General features: G+C 48.1%; 1 protein-coding gene across 1 annotated transcript in view; it reads left to right on the top strand.

The window, feature by feature from the left end:
- Notch2 (notch receptor 2) overlaps positions 1-19476 on the top strand; it is a 138764-nt gene that overhangs the window by 113755 nt on the left and 5533 nt on the right. The window contains exons 20-32 of the mRNA XM_021632350.2: positions 939-1092; positions 1382-1566; positions 2777-2909; positions 6639-6875; positions 9292-9404; positions 9918-10423; positions 11968-12309; positions 13125-13267; positions 13386-13596; positions 14346-14442; positions 16166-16331; positions 17597-17898; positions 19103-19250. Coding sequence (XP_021488025.1) covers positions 939-1092; positions 1382-1566; positions 2777-2909; positions 6639-6875; positions 9292-9404; positions 9918-10423; positions 11968-12309; positions 13125-13267; positions 13386-13596; positions 14346-14442; positions 16166-16331; positions 17597-17898; positions 19103-19250 — 2737 coding nt within the window. The remainder of the gene's footprint in view (positions 1-938; positions 1093-1381; positions 1567-2776; positions 2910-6638; positions 6876-9291; positions 9405-9917; positions 10424-11967; positions 12310-13124; positions 13268-13385; positions 13597-14345; positions 14443-16165; positions 16332-17596; positions 17899-19102; positions 19251-19476) is intronic.

The following is a 19476-nucleotide window of genomic DNA, read 5'->3' as shown; positions in this document are numbered from 1 at the left end:
AAACTGTGTCTTTAAAATTCAAGTGTATTAATATAAATCAGTGTATAATCTTAGGATGAAAGGAGTCCTCATAGGAAACTAATCTAATTTTCAGTTCATGGAGGAGAAACAGCCCTCCCTCTGACCCCAAGAAAGGATAGTTTCCAACCTTCCCAAGGTCACATGAAAATGGTAATTTTGCTGCCTTATGTCTTCAGCATTTATGCAGGTTTACATCTTCTACACTACTAACAGAAGTCAGAGAGCTCATGAATTCATGACTAACTAGCGGGCACAGCTGGTAACACTGGACATGGAAGCAGCTACCTCTCCATCAAACAGCTTGGTGCTATGCTCAAGAGAGCGAGCAGTCTCTGCCAGGCAACTGCTTCCTCTAACAGTGGAGTGGCCAGCGCTGGGCTTGGCCCCATCCCACCCTCCGCTGACTGTCTTTCAGCCAGCAGTCTGTCAGGAATGCCGCTCCGCGCCCTGCCTCGCGTTCTTCATAAGCCTTGTTTTGAAAATAAACTTTTGGATAGTTTAGGCTTCTGAATTGCCTCACATATCCATTTCCCCATAGGCAGGGCTCATCAAGATGCATGTCCTGAAGGTTAACATAGGAGGCCTAGGCCCAGATAGCAGCTCTAGCTCTTTCCAGCCTTGCAGGGAAGGCCATATATGCTCACTTAATCATGTCTAATGCTGTGAGAATGACAACTTCCAGAGTTGTTAGGTTTCTGGGGTTAAGGGCTTTTAAAATGACACTGGTCAGACAAGTGGTACGGTAAAGAGTACAAAGTACGTCCAGGACAGTGGGCCCAGTTTAAGGCTTGGATGAAGGCATCCCTTTCTGTAGAAAACCAGCCTTTTTCTTCAATATCTTGCAACATGCTGTAACTTAATGACCTCCTTTCCGATATCTGGGTTTTGACGCCTGTATTCCCGTACCTCTGCTTCAGACCCTGGTGAACCTCTGCAGCCGGTCTCCATGTAAAAACAAAGGAACGTGTGTTCAGGAAAAGGCAAGGCCCCACTGCCTGTGCCCACCGGGCTGGGACGGCGCCTACTGTGATGTCCTCAACGTGTCGTGTAAGGCAGCAGCCTTGCAGAAAGGTGAGGTCCGCCCCTACGCGTCAGGCTGACACGTGCGCTGGCATCTTAAAGCAGATGGTGCCGAAGGGACAAGGCTCTGGAGAAAGGCTAGGTATTACAAAGAGGAAGGTGACTGAAAGGAATTAAAGTGGTTTCCACTTTCAGAACGTGTTTATTTTTTAATACAAGTGAGTTGCTGAGGACTGGGGAGAACTTGTCAAGAAGGAAGAAATGACTGAGCCAGCAGTCACTGGCTCACACCCTTTCGGTTTGAGCCTGACGGGTCGCGCTCTCTTCTCTGGTGTCTCAGGAGTTCCTGTTGAACACCTGTGCCAGCACTCAGGCGTCTGCATCAATGCTGGCAACACGCATCACTGCCAGTGCCCCCTGGGCTACACGGGGAGCTACTGTGAAGAGCAGCTTGACGAGTGTGCGTCCAATCCCTGCCAGCACGGTGCCACGTGCAGTGACTTCATTGGAGGGTACAGATGTGAGGTGAGAGGGGGGCAGAGGCCAGAGGGCTGCAAGAGAAGAATTGTCGTTGTGTTTACCAGCCACTGTTTTTATACTCAGCCGTGCTTTCACATAGCTCTGGTAAGACGTTTTCGAAGAGGTCTGGACCATCTTCCCTTCACAGGCTTGCTCTCTGTGTTGGCACCCTGCAGGCTCACTGAGGGCGATAGTCCCTCGTGCTTCCTGAAGAGCAAAACAGTTCATCAGTCAATTAATCATTCTCTCAAACAAAAAAGGGCGTCCTCACCTGTTGTGCCGTAGCCCCATGTTCAGTGTCACAGTGGGTAATGTTTAAGTATGTGTCTTTTTCCAATATCTGGGCTGATAGAAGTTAGAGCCAGATGTTAACCAAACACCAGAACGGGAACTTGAAACCCAGCAGACCACCAAGTGACAACAAAGGGCCCCTCTGCTGCTACCTCGGTTGTTTATCTCACAGCAGGCCGGCATCTGTTAGTTCAAAAGCCTGCCGGTGCTGAACTCAAACTTTTCCACATCTGATTTTTTAAAGCCCAAATGAGCAGGATTGTAGCCATTTAATACTGCCTGCCTACTGCAGCCTGCAAACTGACACGCAGTGTATCATTGCTAAGATCAGGCCTGGAGCTCAGAGAGCCAGCGCTGCCCGGGGAGCTTCCCACGGACAGACCGGTGCTGCTAGGCCATGGAATGTCAACACCCATGGTCTGGAGCTCCCTCTGTGGTGGCCCCTCTTCCAGAGTTTGCTTCCTCTCCCCTTACTCTGTAGTCTTGTGCCATGAAGGCCTTCCCCTGCACGCAAAGTCAGCGCAGTGGTACCTAAAGGAAACTTCCCCACAAGTGTCTTTCTTCCTTATCAACTCTGGTTTCTTCCAGCCCCTCCATCTTTTTTTTTTTTTCCCTGCCACTACTCCTGTCATACAAACGTGCAGTGGTTTCACAAGCTGTTTGAGTCTTCTGGAAATAACCCTCAGAACGTGCAGTCCTTGCCTTCTTTTAAAGTAGCTTGCGGGCGGGTGGGGGTCGGGGCTGGAAGAGTAATAGGTAAATGTGAGGCTGCACAGGGAAGTGGAAGTGAATGTGACCCATACAGAGGGATACACAATCGCCTAGAGGGATGAGAGGCAAAGTCATAGTAACCCTGACCTCTCACTTGGTCCTGTAGTCTGTTTCCAGTAGTGACCCCATTCTCCATGTCCTTTTCTTCTGGCAGTGTGTTCCAGGATATCAGGGTGTCAACTGTGAGTATGAAGTGGATGAGTGCCAGAACCAGCCATGCCAGAATGGAGGCACCTGCATCGACCTTGTGAACCATTTCAAGTGTTCCTGCCCACCAGGCACTCGGGGTATGCAGTCTACAATTCTCTTTTCACCAGGGCGGTTCCCTCAGTTACACATCTATTCTCAGTACTGAAGCAGTTTAAAAATGGAGACAATTAAAAACAACAACAACAACAACCTAGCTTCATTGTAGCCACATGGCTGTCCATCCTCCCTCACTCTCTGCTCTCCTGCCAGCTTTGGTTTGTGTTTCCGGTTAGTTGTTTGATTGTTTCTCAGCTTATGTTCCAGGAAACAGAATGCAGAATGGACATAACATTGTAACAAAATTAGCCCAGCTAACAGGGGTTCTTGGTGCTTCAAGAGAATCAACCAATAGCCTCTTTTAGAAAGCGAATCCACATAGGCCTGCTTTTTTATTTTTTTAAGCTTGCCAAGTTTTGTCTCCGTAAAGTGAGGGAGTTCTTGAAATGAAGATGTTTGGCTGCTGTCCTAAGGAGGCTGCTGACAGAAGGCAATGCTCCTGCACTTGCTCCTGCCCATGACTTACACCCCTAGACTGTGGACAGTAGTAGATCCATAAATTGGCTCTGAGCATTGCCACCTTCTCCAAACTGTCTGCAGGAGAAAGTATTGCATATAAGAAGACACTTGGCTGCAAAGGTTCCAAGTGGCCTGTGAAAAGATGGGAAAGGCTAGCCACAGCAGCATCAAACAGAACAGACTTTCAGGGAAGGCTTTGTGCTAGCTTAGTCTTTTGTGTCAGTGGATCTGGGTAACTTTTCTTCCTAGTGATCTAGTTAGACTAAATTAAGACATAAGAATTCCCCATTCATGAGGCTAAAGGGAAGGGAGAACTGAGGGTTGGCCCGTAACTCTCCTCAAATTTATTACATGGAAAGGAGGGTTGTTTTCTAGAAATAGGAAACTCCATGGTTGAAAGAGTTGTAGTCTGTTCTAGGTCATTACTGGTTTATTCTTTTGTATTCATCCATCCATCTATCCATCCATCCATCTTTTGAGACAGGGCATTTTTTGAGTAATAAATCTAGATGCATAAAGTATGAACTAAATTGATTCTGTCTTCTCCTTTGGAAGGTTCATATCCACATTCCCTCAACCACTCCCCCTCTCTAGATCTGCCTCTCCTCTTCTCTCCTCCAGTTCCTATCTCCCTCTCCAAGTCTTTCTCCCTCTCCCTCTGTCTGCCTCCCTTTCCCTCCAGTCTCCCTCCCCATTCCCCTTTCACTCTCCATCTGATCCCTGGTCGTCCTCCCTTCTTCTCCAGTCCTTCTCCTTCTCCCATCCCTCTCTCCCCTTTCTCTCTCCTGCTCTTGTCCTCTTTCTCTGTCCTCTCTCTCCTCATCCCTCTTCTCTCCCTCATTACTCCTCTCTCTTCCTCCTTCTTCGCCTCCCTCTCTCCTTCTGTCCCCAGAATCCCAAGAGGCCCCAGCCTCAAGTGCACTGATGGCATGCAGTACCATGCCTGAGTAGTTAATGCCTTTAAATAATGGTATTGGTTAGGACAAGCTACAATTCTGGTAGTAGCTAATTACATATCTCAAATGTCAGACAGTACAATAGTGGTTTTGTTGGGGGATTTTTTTGTTTGCTGTTTTGGCACTAAGACGCTGACAGGTGTTGGGTTGTTGCCGTTCTCTGTGTCTTTGGTCTGTAGGCTCCAAAGCTGCCTCAGGGAAGGTAGAAATAAGGTACAGGGCTATCCAGAAGTCTTCACTCAGTCTGGAAGTGACACACATCACGTCTCTAGAAGTGTGTGTCAGAACCACTCACCAGTGTTCTTCCGTGGCCTAGGGAAACCGTAGGGGAGGGCATGGGTTTTATACTGTGCCACAGATTTGGCCAGTTAGACATGTCCAGTCTCCACATGGAAGGTCTCCTAAGACAGTGGGATCTCCCTCTCCCCTCTGTCTCTCTCTCTTTCCCTTTCTTCTTTCTCTTTCTTTTGTTTTTGTGTTTGTTTGTTTGTTTTATTTTTTGAGAACAGCCAGTGTATCCCTGGCTGTTCTGTAGACCAAGCTGGCCTCAAACTCAGAGATCCACTTGCCTCTGCTTCTGAGTGCTGGGATTGAAGACATGTGTCACCACTGCCTGGCTCCTAAATACTTCTAACTGCAACTCAGAATAATAATTTAGTATATCTATTGACCTCTTGATGATTTCTAAGCCAGCTCCTCATGTGTCGTCTCACTGAATTTTTGCTGCTGTGGTCTTAGCTGTTAATCTTATTGATGGCCGCGTGATACCCGGCTTTCCTTGGTGAGATTCCCAAGATTGCCTTTTAGCGGTCTGCTACGGAGTGTCGTCCTCAGTGTGTCCTACATGAGTGCTTTTGGATTATACCTCCAAAAGCATATTGTACTTGTGCTCTCCAGGTGCTGAAGCAGTGTGTTTGTTCTGACTTGACCTAGCTGGCCCTCCGTGACGATTCCCGGATACCCTGGGGTTTTCTCACACTGGAGTCACAGTACTTCAGTACTCCTTATCATTCCCAGGCCTTGGATGTTGGCCTGCTTACACCTCCTGCTCCTCGGTGCGCAGGCTAACCGGAACACTTCCGTCATCCCTCCTGTCTGCATCAGGCTAAGAATGAGGTCACTCACACTTGATAAGCTAGTGATAGTTCCATCCACACAGGAGAGGAAGCTTTCTGCTTATTTTACTCAGGGTGCCAGATATCAAATATCCTACGAAACACATACTGGCTTTGTTTGTTTCCACTTTCTGGTTTCCAGTTTAATCGGTGACTAGATAAGGTGATATATGCATGTAGACGGGGATGAATACGTCCACACATGCATAGAAAAAACATGCAGTACAAGACACTCCCTCGGTATTCATCTGCCCCAGCGCTGCTTTCTCCCTTTTGCACATAAGCATCAGCACTGTTAGTTTCTTATATGCCTCTAGAGGTTTTAAAAGGTTCTCGTCAAAATTGTTTTATGTGTATAAGAGCAAAATACAAAGTTAGTTTGTATTTTCTCCACTTTTAACTCTGAAGATGTGTCAGAGACATCGATTTTTCTCTTGACCTATTTACTTAATTGGAATATTTTCGTATCGAAATAGGGAGCTTCTTCAGTATTTTTTCATAGCTTCAGAATTCCCCTTTATGACAACACTGTGTATTGTGTTTAACCAGTCCTCTAGTGATAGACATTGGGCTTTTTTTTTTTTTTCACACATATAAGTACATTTTGCAGAATACATTTTCAGAAATAGAGCCTACCCAGGCTGGTACACTGAGCAGTCATTAAAGTGGTGGGACTGGCTGTATCCTCTCAGCAAGACACCTTCCTCTGAAATAGTCTTCAAATTCTTAGCAGGATGTTTCCATTCTTTTAGTTTCTTTTAATTAAAAAAAATGATACATTTATCCTCTTTTAAAAGAAAAAAAAATCAATGTTTTTAAAACATTAAATGCCATAAAACATAAAATGCTCAAAATCTCGTTCCAACATAGCCTCTGTAGTAACTAGAGTATGTTTTTTTTTTTTTGAACTGTTCTCATAATTTGATTGGAGTTGATAAGTGATGGAAAACTCACAGTGTTCCCTAAGCTTTAACTCCTGTGACCTTGCGATGGGACAGTAGTTCCTGTGCTTCCGAGATGGGTCGGTCATTCTGCTGCCCTGGATCAAGTGGAGAACACCAGAGCCTAAGTGTGCACCAAGGACTAAGAATATAATCTAATTAACCTTTAAAGAACCACAAGGGCTAAAGATAGGTTCAAGAGATTATTCATAATTCCCTGTCTCTCCTCTCTCTCATAGGTCTGCTGTGTGAAGAAAACATCGATGACTGCGCTGGGGGCCCCCACTGCCTTAATGGCGGCCAGTGTGTGGACCGGATCGGAGGCTACAGTTGTCGCTGTTTGCCTGGCTTTGCTGGGGATCGGTGTGAGGGGGACATCAATGAATGCCTGTCCAACCCATGCAGCTCTGAGGGCAGCCTGGACTGCATCCAGCTCACCAATGACTACCAGTGTGTCTGCCGCAGCGCCTTCACTGGTGAGAGCCTCTCCGCCCCGATGTGCCAGAGGCTGGAGTGAGCAAACTGGGATCTGTGTGGGAGTGTCTGGCCTCCTCCAGAAAGCCAGCGCCACCTTGGTGTGTGTGCACCACGGGTGTTACAGCCTGGCTCGTCTTTGTCTTTGCTTTCTCTGAGGAACTCTTTTGTGGTATATGGATTACATCATGTTATGGCAAGAATATGAAAAATAATATGTTGGGGTAGAGGAGAAAATTATTATTTTTAACTGTAAAATTATTATTTTACAATTGTCAATTTTGATAAACAAGACTTAAAATCTGCCGTCTTCATCATATTAAGGCTACTGTGCAGGAGCACTGAGCGCAGTCACAGTGACTGCAGGAGCCCTGAGCGCAGTCACAGTGCAGTGACCGCAGGAGCCCTGAGCGCAGTCACAGTGACTGCAGGAGCCCTGAGCGCAGTCACAGTGCAGTGACCGCAGGAGCCCTGAGCGCAGTCACAGTGACTGCAGGAGCACTGAGCGCAGTCACAGTGACTGCAGGAGCCCTGAGCGCAGTCACAGTGACCGCAGGAGCCCTGAGCGCAGTCACAGTGACCGCAGGAGCCCTGAGCGCAGTCACAGTGACCGCAGGAGCCCTGAGCGCAGTCACACTGCAGTGCTACAAACATTACTGTACATCCTCAAATTCTTGTACATGGAAATGCTTCATGTTTGTTTTCAAGAAGCATCCTGCACCTTTTGACACATGATGTGGCGTTTGCAGTTTCTGTGCCTGTCATCTTTCTAACCCTGGGACCTAGAGAAGGTTGGGGCTGTTGGGACACTGAGAGGAACAGGTCCAAAAAGCAGCTGATGAGAACCAAAGTGAAGCTGCAGTAGTCATGATCGTTCTTGCACAGCTAAGGCTTGGCTAAGAAGGCACAGTGATGGCCACGCGCTGTGTCAGAACAGAGCTCTCTCGGGTGCTTAGGCACTCTGGGGAGGAGAAGTGGGGTGACTTTTGGAGGCTGAAGTAGTTATCAGTGCATAGATGTAGCATGCTCATCAGCTTTGAAATCTGCCTTGCGCTTCCTGGGACCTGCTTAGATTTCTTATGCTGGCTGTGTCCTCCCGTGCTGGACATGTGATAACAGCACAGGCCTCTTATTCACTGATAGTTTGCAGTGTGGATGCTGGTCCATACTGAGCCCCTGTCTCGCCTGCATGCCTTCCATCGTCCTCTCTCTCTCATTCGACAATGTGAAATATGTTCTATCCTTAAAAAGCTTGGAATTCTAAAAAGAATGGATGGGATTTCATAATATGGAGGTTGCCTGGATGTAATACCACCAAACAAGAAGCTGTGCTTTCTGGCTATTGTGGCTGCTGGGATGGTGCGGCTCCTGTTTCTTTTATGGCCTCTGAGGATGCTGCTATTTCAAACACTGACCAGTACTTTAAAAAGAAAAGGTAGTGAGAAGGAAGAGGGGACGCCCGAGTGAGTAGCCCCCAGTCAGGAAGCACTGTCTGCTCATGTCCACACAGGTAGAAAGTGGCCCACTGAGCTGTGTTGTTTGAGATGTCCCCACTAATGATCAGCAAGGAACTCCTGACCCCTCTGTCCATGTATTGGCTATTTTCCTGCAGTGTCTGCCTCTGTGATGTCGGAAGTGAAACCTTCACATTCTTGCTTCTTAATCTGGAGTGGCGAAAGTACTACTATTTTGTTTTTTGTTGTTTTTTTAAATTTCCAAATGACCACAGGGCAGATAGGGCCTATTTCCTGCTATTAGCCTAAAGAGCATAGCTGCGCCCCACAATTCCTCCATGATCCCAGCCACTTGTTGAGTTTATTGGGGAGCAGCAGCCCTCAGGTGTCCACTGGCTTAGAACTGGATCTGGAGGAGATGAGCCAGGGAAAACTCAGATGTGTTTTAAAGCAGCGCAGCAGATCACGCAGAGGCAAAGCAACCAGGAAGAGGTGAAAATTCCCTCTAAGCCACCAGTCCCCAGTTAGGCGCATGCGTTGACTGAATGGACCTGCTCCTGTGACATGGCTGTGCACCAAATGCTGCTAACAACATCCCTCAACCTAACCAGCGCAAGCATGTACTAAAGCTGAGCTGTAGCTGCTCTATCTGAGGGGATTTAGTTTTTGTTATTCCTGGAATTCTTGTCACCCTTCTGCCTGTCCCTTTGGGAGTTGGTCTGGGGTAGATAGTCCTCATGTGCTTATTGCCGTGGCAAGACAGTCAAGGGACTAGTCTGACCAGAGATGGAGTCTTTGCGTTGAGGTCCACTGAATGTCCTTTTGCAGTCTTGTAGGCTGAGAACTAGCCTGGCCTGCCTCTTGGTTGCATCTGACACTGGTTCCTGTCCCTGTAGGGTAGTGGCTAGTGCCTCTGGGTTAATAGTCCTACCTTTTAAAACTGCTGTTTCTTTTCTCTCCTCAGGCCGCCACTGTGAAACCTTCCTGGACGTGTGTCCCCAGAAGCCTTGCCTGAACGGAGGGACTTGTGCTGTGGCTAGCAACATGCCCGATGGCTTCATCTGTCGCTGTCCCCCAGTAAGTGCCCTGCTGCTTCTCCACATGCTCTGAGATTGAGCCCCTGTGCCATGCCCCTAGAATCGTGCGAGGGTGTTAGTGCCTCAGAGGTGGTCTGGGTCCTGCCTGTGCTCAGTTGTGCTGGCACACTCAGCAACCAAGCTTCCCAGTGTTGCGCTGCTGCAGCTTCCCGGCCACACTGGGCGAGCACCACTCTCTCCCCTTCCTCAGCAGTGACCATTGCGAGGAAATGCTTCTCAAGCTAGAAGGAAGCTTGACCTCAGCCTTCCCAAAGCTCCCATATATAGAGAGCGCTGTGTGGGGTGATACCTAGGTAATGACCTTAGGGTGACAGCCACATTCTTCCCATGGGCCATCAGCCCTCCCCTGTTGGCCGATTTGAAGAGGTCATTTCTAGAACAGTAAAATGTGAATCTTATGACCCATGTTTAGTCTTTATCTCTCTCTCAGAGTGTAAGGGAGAGAGGGGCTAGCTCTTAAGTGCCATCCTCTTTTCTTTACCACTTCTTACAGGGCTTCTCCGGGGCAAGATGCCAGAGCAGCTGTGGCCAAGTGAAGTGTCGGAGAGGGGAGCAGTGTGTGCACACTGCCTCAGGACCCCGCTGCTTCTGCCCTAACCCCAAGGACTGCGAGTCAGGCTGTACCAGCAACCCCTGCCAGCACGGAGGCACCTGTTACCCTCAGCGTCAGCCTCCTTACTACTCTTGCCGCTGCCCTGCACCATTCTGGGGCAGCCACTGTGAGCTCTACACAGCCCCCACCAGCACCCCTCCTGCTACCTGTCTGAGTCAGTACTGCGCTGACAAGGCTCGGGACGGCATCTGTGATGAGGCCTGCAACAGCCATGCCTGCCAGTGGGATGGAGGTGACTGTTCCCTCACTATGGAGGACCCCTGGGCCAACTGCACCTCCTCGCTTCGCTGCTGGGAGTACATCAACAACCAGTGTGATGAGCTGTGCAACACTGCAGAGTGCCTCTTTGACAACTTTGAATGCCAGAGGAATAGCAAAACCTGCAAGTAAGAGCCCCAGGCCTTCAGGAGCTGAGGGGGGCTGTCACTAACACACTCAGTCTCCTGTGCTCGCTCCTAACCACTCCAGGCCTTCAGGAGCTGAGGGGGGCTGTCACTAACACACTCAGTCTCCTGTGCTCGCTCCTAACCACTCCAGCGCTTCGGCCCAAGCTGCCTCTGCCTTTGAGATGGTGCCAGCCTTGTCCCATCGCACGCTGCCCCGTTTTCCCGTGCTGACAGAGGGCCGGGATTGCTCACTGCGTAACCATGCCCTCTCTATGCCTATCTCTGCCTTCACACCTGCTGCTCTTGTGACCTCCCGGGGGAAATAACCTTGGAAGTGGCATTGCCACTCTCAGGCAGCCTCCAGCCTAGCCTGCCACGGGATGGATGGAAAGGTCTGTACCACTCTCTCTTTGCTCATTCCTTTCATTAAGACTAGTTTTTTTCATCTGATTAGCAAGCATGAGCTAAGGACTCTTAGCCCTTCTGGTCATCAGTGCTGCAGATACGGTCTCTATGGTAACTTTCCCATTAATCATTGCGCTTACCCACAAGTGATTGTCAACAGCTTTGTGGGGGCATAGGTGTTGTTAGTGGTCTTTTCTGGAAGGTTAAAGAACTTGCCAGAACATACATAGCTGTTTAAGATGCCTATTTTTGATCAAGCAAATGGTAAGTTCTACCAAGTCGCACAAATAACAGAGGGTTAGGGTGGGCAGAGAAAGGAGGGTAGAGAAATATTATGCCTCACAGGAAACTCTGGAGTTCTGATGCTTTTGTTGACATTTCAGTGGCAGTTACAGTGTGTGTGTGTGTGTGTGTGTGGTGTGTGTGTGTGAGTGTTTATGTGAGTGAGTGTGTATGTGTGTGTCTGTTTGTGTGTGTTTATTTGTTCTGAGTCCCATGCAGTGCAGGCTGGCCTTAAATTCCTGAGTCTTGATCTCCTGACCTCCTCCTTCTACCCTCCCCAAGTACTGGTATTACAGGCATGCACCATCACACCCAGAGTTTTCTTGGCATTTAAAAGAGGGTGTTAGATCTCATATCCTATATGAACATCTCCCTACCCCTTACCTTCTTTAATTGTCTTACTCCAGGAAGAAAAAGAAACAGATCATTTTGGCACACTCCTCTGAGTAGCACTTAAACAGTTTGGGGTCTAGAACAAGCCGTGACACCTACTTGTAGAGCCTTTGTCACTTACAGAGGCGGTGAAGTAGAGGGAAGCCTGAGCATGCTGACGTTCTTATAAAAAATAAAAAAAAATTCAAACCTCATAGTATTGGCTGACTGGGGACCCACTAAACCCATGCAAGATGCCTACAGCCTTTTTCCTCATTCAGGAGGCTCAGGATAATGTTGCCTGACAGTTATATAGCCCATGGTGTTGGGGTTCTTGATTCTTGGGAAGTTTCTCTAGGCTTTGGGGACCTGAGAGTGAGCCAGAAAAGATGGGTAGTGATGTCTACAGTCTTTCCAAATGGAAAACCAAGTGGAGCCCACGTGTGTTCTGAGACCCTTTCCTGTTCCTTCTCTTTCCCGTCTAGGTATGACAAGTACTGTGCAGACCACTTCAAAGACAACCACTGTGACCAGGGCTGCAACAGCGAGGAGTGTGGCTGGGATGGGCTGGACTGCGCTGCCGACCAGCCTGAGAACCTGGCAGAAGGCACCCTGGTCATTGTGGTGCTCCTTCCCCCCGAACAGCTGCTGCAGGATTCTCGCAGCTTCTTGAGGGCCCTGGGCACCCTGCTGCACACCAACTTGCGCATTAAACGAGACGCCCAGGGTGCCCTCATGGTATACCCCTACTATGGGGAGAAATCAGCTGCCATGAAGAAGCAGAGGATGACACGCAGGTCTCTTCCTGAGGAACAGGAGACGATAGGGTAGGTTTGAGTTTCTGGACTTAGAACTGTGCAAAGGACCAGTGCTTCCAAGGAGATTCATACAGCTGAGCACTTTGATCCACAGTACAAACAGCCCATCAAAATGAAAAACTTAAAGAGAATGCCCCTCCACTTCCAACAGATGTCCTAGCCACTTATATGTAAGGATAAGGATCTGCCTTGATGGAGAGGCCCTGAAAGATAAGCTAGAGCAAGGAAGAGGCAGGTGTTGGCAAGGACTTGTCAGATCTGGGATTCATAATCTTTCTCCAGAGTTGCCTTAGAACCTTCATTCACGATGCGTCTTTTGAATTCATTATGGCTTCACCTTCAAGGCCCTTCATTCACGTGCTTGACAAGAGCAGTAATCCTCAGTTCTTGTATCGTTCACGTCCAGCTACTTGTTGATCGTTTATAATTTTCGGTCCCTGTGCCTCCGAGATGCGAGTATAGGCACGTAGGAGAATGAGGCCCAGACATACAGAGGCACAGCTGTAGGGAAGAGTAAGCACCACTGAGCAGGTGGGGTCGGGGCGAAACACTGGAGCCCGTAAGAATGGAGCTCTGCAAACCCACTTCCCAGCGACCCGTCACGTCTCACCTCATCAGAAGGCTTACGTCAGCCAGACCACAGGATGGGAGCACTCCTGGGTGGGGATCCACGCTCAGCATCTGAATTGTCCTCCTTTCTGAGTTCTCTCTCCCAGAGGTGGAAAGCTTGCTTCTGAAGGAGGGGTGTGTGGGCAGTATGAGCCTTTCTGACTGAGCCCACCAGACCTGACCCTCCATTTCTTCCCCCCCATCACCCCTCTAAGCTCTAAGGTGTTTCTGGAAATTGACAATCGACAGTGCGTTCAAGACTCAGACCAGTGCTTCAAGACCACTGACGCGGCAGCCGCTCTCCTGGCTTCTCATGCCATCCAGGGCACCTTGTCCTACCCTCTGGTGTCTGTCGTCAGTGAGTAGCATTGGCGGTTAAGGGGAAAGGCTGGGAAGAGACCTCAGCGGGGTTCACCCTTGCTGTGGGTAAGAGGTTGGTGTTTCTACAGCACTGCTCTGTATCTCTGAACTTTCAGGTGCATCTGAGGTTCCAAGAAATGCCCAGCTCCTCTATCTCCTTGCGGTCGCTTTTGTTGTTGTCCTCTTCTTCATCCTGCTGGGGGTGATCATGGCAAAGAGAAAGCGCAAGCATGGCTTCCTCTGGCTGCCTGAAGGATTCACCCTTCGCCGAGACTCCAGCAATCACAAGCGCCGTGAACCCGTGGGGCAGGATGCTGTGGGGCTCAAGTAAGAGGGTTTGAAAATAAGCCACTGTTCACAGGGATAAGCAGAGATCAGCAGAAGGCCATATTACTGAATCACAGTTTCATATTCCAAACTATTCTAATGTGGTCCATTTCTGACCACAACTGAGAATGGCTTGTCCAAGTCTCTGAGCATGGCTGCCTCTTTTCTGTGCACACGTGTTGTAGTGGTGTTCAGTACCTGAGACAGAGAATGCTTTTGTCGTAATCTCTTAGGCGATAAGAAGAGAAGGGATAAATGCTCAGAAATGTCACGTCGTATGTTGCCCGTCGGGGCAGGCGAGGTGGCTCAGTAGGTGAAGCGCCCATGGCCAAGCCTGATGGCCTGAGTTTGATTTCCAGAACCATGTGATGAAGGACAGAACTGACGCCCTTTGTTGTACTCTGAGTGTATAATGTAATTAAAGGGGCTGGAGAAACACCTCAGTAGTCAAGAACACGAACTGAGCTAGGTGCCCAGCACCCATGTTGGGTGGCTTCCCATCCCTGTCACTCCAGATGCAGGGGGATCTCACACCCCTGGCTTCTCCAAACTCCTGAACTCACATACTCAGATACGCACAGACACGTAATTTTTAAAAATATTAAGGTAATTTTTAAGAAGTGCTGCACACCCTATCCTTGTTGGGCCAAATCAGAAGATAGCATGGGAATATGAGGAGGAACTGTTGAAAGCTACTATGTTTGTTCAGCCATAACCTCCGTTCTCATTTCTCTCCGAATAATCATCAGAAATCTGTCAGTGCAAGTGTCAGAGGCAAACTTGATTGGTTCTGGGACAAGTGAACACTGGGTTGATGATGAAGGACCCCAGCCAAAGAAAGCCAAGGTAAGCTGTCCTGGGCAAAGCCATATTGCTGGCCATCGTGTAACTGCGTTCTAAGTTTCTGTCTTTCCCAGACAGTGGCTTTCCCAGATCCCCATGAACAGCATGGACCTTCAGAGAATTGAGTCTTGGTTGCCCATGTATGTTCTTCAAGAAACCTTTTAAAATAGTGAAGGAAGCCTGCCTTCTGGCCTGGGTGTCATGCTCACATTTGCTGAGTCAGGACTGGTTGTGTGGGCACTCATAGCTCCGTTTGTGGATACATCTCTGTAAGGAGAGATGGAATTATACAGTGAAGAAAGCCAAGACCATTAACTTCCAGGGAGGTCACTGAATATGGTGATTAAGAACATTGCTTTAAGCCAGATAAGGTCCCAGCATTCTGGATGCTGAGGCAGGAGAATCTCCAGTGAGGGGCCAGCCTGAGCTACCTCTAAAACCAAGCCAAACAAACAAACAAAACCATATTGCTCTAGTTGCCCTGAAACATGTATTAGGTAACATACAGACTGAGCAGGTTGTATTTAGAGATAAATATGCATTTAACAACAGTTAATGAAAAACAGAGGCCTTGATTTAAAAGAGAGCAAGGTGGAGGATTTGGAGAGAGGAAAGAGAAGGGAGAAATGGTAACTATATTATAATCTCAAAAAAAAAAAAAAAGAAAAAGTAAAAACAAGAACCGTTGCTCTATCTGTCAGAACTGACTAGTCGTCAGCTCCAAAAGCCTGCTGCTTTATGGCAGTTACTTAGAACCTCTTTGTGTTTAATAGTCCTTGTCTAAAATAGCAACAATAATAATTAAAGTAGTAATAATAAATAATAATAACAGCTCTTTCTTCTCTGAGGCATCAATCCAACAGTTGCTAGAATGCCTCTTGCCTATTTCCTATTACAGATAAAGAATTCAGTAAAGGGTAGATATGTTTAAGTTCACGTGTTTATTTCTCTTTGTCTTCCGCTCTGAGCTCAGTACTGCATTTAGTGCAGCCAGACCACCTTGAACAAGGCTTATTCCACCTTTTGAGAACCTTCTAGTTGAAAGAAAAACAAAATAATGCATGCTTTCTCTCATGTGCAGAATCTGTATTTAACTAATAGAGATAAATAGGACAGCAGCAGTATACACAAAGGGAGACTGTTTGGAGGGAGAAGAGGAAAGGGTTATGGGTGAATGTATCAGCAAGGTACAAGGATTATAATGGTATTTTTGTAAAAACCCAATATTTTGCACACTAAAGTTAAATTCTTTTAAAGAAAAAAAGATAAATTGTGGTCTCTGGTGATATAGTGCCATGTAACACGTACCACATGGCCAGCTGAGTAAAGAGAAACAGAGCTTAAGAAACAAAAACAAAAACAACTAAAATCTGATTCCATATGAAGAGCAAATAGAAGTCAGCCAAGCAATGATGGAGGAGATCATCATCAACAAGGAGAAGAAGCAGCCAGAGACCCAGAAAGGGGAATATAATGCTTTGAAGATCTAAAAGTAGCATGTAGGGGCTAGAGCCTAGAGTCTGGAATGGACTGTGGGGGAACTGCCGGGATGCAGAGAGGTGAATGGGAGCCATAACTGCGCAGTGAGTGATTCAGAAAGTCAGGGCAGGAAAGCAAGGAACACGCAGCGGAGGTCAGAAGGGATGCTGGGAGACTGCTGCTCCTCAGCCCTGTCAGCAGCTTCCGGACGGCTCGGTTAAGGTGGGAAAACTACTTCCCCACGCAGGCTGAGGATGAGGCCTTGCTGTCGGAAGATGACCCCATCGATCGGCGCCCCTGGACACAGCAGCACCTTGAAGCTGCAGACATCCGCCGGACTCCATCCCTGGCGCTCACTCCTCCCCAGGCAGAGCAGGAGGTGGACGTTCTGGATGTGAATGTCCGGGGCCCAGGTCAGTACTGGTCCTTACCCTCTTTAGTTCTGTGTGTTTGGTCGGTCAGCATTTTCCCACCTGCTCAGGTGCCCCCGCCAACTCCAACAGACGCTAAATGAGCTTGAGGAAATGAATGTGTGAGCAATACAGTCATGCAGAACCCAGGAACTATGAGGTTGATTGCTCAGTGAGTAAAAGTGTTTTCTACGAAAGCCTATCTGAGTTCAAGCTTCAGAATCCATGTAAAAATGGCCTCCACATGTATGTTAGCGCACATGTGCGCGCACACTCACACACACACACATTCTCTACCACACAGAAATCTGTGTATTGAGGCACATGTGCACATGTCCTACTCAGACAGTAAGATAAATAAATAGGTATTTTAAAGTTGTGGGCTAGAGAGAGGCCTCTATGGTAAAGAGCACTTGCTGCTCTCACAGAGTACCTGGACTCGGTATCCAGCACCCATTTGGTGACTTATATCTGCAACTTCAGTTCCGGAGGATCCAGCACCATTTTCTGCCCTGCATGGGCACGATGTACACATGACACAGATAGACATGTAGGCAAAACAGTCATGCACATTAAATAAAACCTCAATTTTTTTTTTCAATTGAAAAAATGCAGATTTCAAAGAAAGGGAAGAACTTTGCATTGCTTTGTACACAGCCTACTGAGAACAAGGAGGCTAATTAAATGGGTTAGGATAGAAAAATAGTAAATGCCTTAGTCGCCATTCTATTGCTGTGAAGCGACACTGTGACCAAAAGAAAGAGAGGGAGAGACAGACAGTGAGAGACTGAGAAACTGGGCCGAGCATGGGGTTTTGAAAACTTAAAGCCCACCAACAGTGACACACTTTCTCCAACAAAGGCACATCTCCTATTCCTCCAACCGTGCTACTCCCCAGTAACTAAGCATTCAGATATATGAGGGTGTGTGTCGGCGGGGTCATTCTTACTCAGACACCACAGCATCCCACAGCAGTGCACAGAGAACGACTGTAGCTCCTGTCTTGTGTGTAGAGGTTTGTTTATGTTGTCTATTTAAAAATGACACATCATCGTGTTACTTCAACTCCAGCAGAAAAGCTTGTGAGCTTAAGGAAGAGGGCCCAGATGGGAAGGCAGCTGCTTTCCCGTACATATCCGGCATTGTCATGCAAAACCTGTCACGGTTGCCACATGGGCAGAGTTCACTTCCCCTAGCATGATGGCACTCAGCAGACCTGTTTGCTAGTGAGCTAATCTGAGCATGCTTGGACCGCTCCCTCCCTGCAGATGGGTGTACTCCGCTGATGCTGGCTTCTCTCCGAGGAGGCAGCTCAGATCTGAGTGATGAAGACGAGGATGCAGAGGACTCTTCCGCCAACATCATCACAGACTTGGTCTACCAAGGTGCCAGCCTTCAGGCACAGACAGACCGGACCGGTGAGATGGCCCTGCACCTAGCAGCGCGCTATTCGAGAGCTGATGCTGCCAAACGCCTCCTGGATGCGGGAGCAGATGCCAACGCCCAGGACAACATGGGCCGCTGCCCTCTCCACGCCGCGGTTGCGGCAGACGCCCAAGGCGTCTTCCAGGTAAAGAGCCTGAGAGTGGGTTTGGGTAAGAAGAGCGGGGTGGCTCAGTGGGTAAAGGCATGTCTTAGTTACTGTTCTATTTCTGTGGTGAAACACCATGTCCAAGGTAGCTTATAATGGAGTCTAATGGAGCTTACACTTACAGAGGATTAGCCCATGAGGGTGGGTTGAAGGCATGGTGGCAGGAACGGCTGAAAGCTCACACCTTGAACTACAGACAGGAGGTGGGGAACAACTGGGAATGGCACCTCAAAGCACGCCCCTGTGATGTACTTCCCCTGGCAAGGCCATGTACTGCCCAATCGTTCCCAAATGGCCACCACCTGGGGTCTAAATCATCAAATACCTGAGACTTACTGGGCACATCTCATTCAAACCACCAATCCTTAGAGCCTGAGTTCAGTCCCCAGGACCCACATCATCAAAGGACAGAACTCATGCCTGCAGGCTGCTCTCTGACCTCCACGTGTGTACCATTGCATAAGCATGCCCACACACACTAAATAAAATCGCTTTTCTTGGCCTATAATGTTTTAGCTTTGCTGAAACACTATCTCATTGAACTAATCCAGAAGTCTTTGAGAAACTAGTTATGTTTGATAGAAAAGTGAGGATGCCCTGCCAGCAGACCAACTTTGAGTAACCAGAAGATGGTTCAGTCAGCAACAGGGTTCTGAATCTTTATCAGCAATATATTGATAAGCAAAGATGCCTGGAAACGCCCAGGTCAGGTGGGAGCAGTAACAGGTCCAAATCCTTTGATGAGTGTCAACTCTCTCTTTCTCCAGCTCTGCCTGTTGTGGGCCTGTAGCTGATCACTGACATGAGTTGGAAGTGTCTTTTTTTTTTTTTTTTTTTTTTTTTTTTTTTTTGGTACTCATATTTTTAACCTGATGGGGAAAGGGGAACTGTTCTAGATGACCTCAGACTGTATACGTGATTGATGTTGTGATACCCCACACACATCTCCTTCCCCTTAGAAAGCAGAACATTGTCATCATGGACCAGTGTGTCCTGATCGTCAGGCGTGTCCATCTATTCAGCAAATACGAAATGATTAGCCGTTACAGCTTCTAGGGCATAAAGATAACACAATTTTTCTTGTGTTTTCCCTTGAGGACCAACCAGGGAAGCCTCAGTTTGAATGCTCTTGTTTCATTCTTTTTCTTCATCTAAGGGACACTTTTCTCCGCTTCTCTTGTAGATTCTGATCCGCAACCGAGTGACCGATCTCGATGCCAGAATGAACGACGGCACTACGCCCCTGATTCTGGCCGCCCGCCTGGCTGTGGAAGGAATGGTGGCAGAACTGATCAACTGCCAGGCAGATGTGAACGCAGTGGATGACCACGGTAGGGTGATGACCACGGTAGCGTGATGACCACGGTAGGGTGATGACCACGGTGTGGAATACTGCCTGAAAAGGGGCATCTCTAAGCAAAAGAATTCTTACACGCCCGAGAGAACCTTCTCAGATCAGAAATTGGAGAACCCCTTACTCTCCTACCCATCATTTATATAGACTTCCTTCAGTGTGCTGGGCTCAGACACTTGAGGCAGTGGGAGTCCCTAGATTAA

Source organism: Meriones unguiculatus, chromosome 10 (genome assembly GCF_030254825.1).
Source record: "Meriones unguiculatus strain TT.TT164.6M chromosome 10, Bangor_MerUng_6.1, whole genome shotgun sequence".
In the NCBI taxonomy this organism is placed as follows: Eukaryota; Metazoa; Chordata; class Mammalia; order Rodentia; family Muridae; genus Meriones; species Meriones unguiculatus.
Note: the sequence above shows the minus strand (reverse complement) of the source record. Positions and strands in the feature narration are given on the sequence as shown.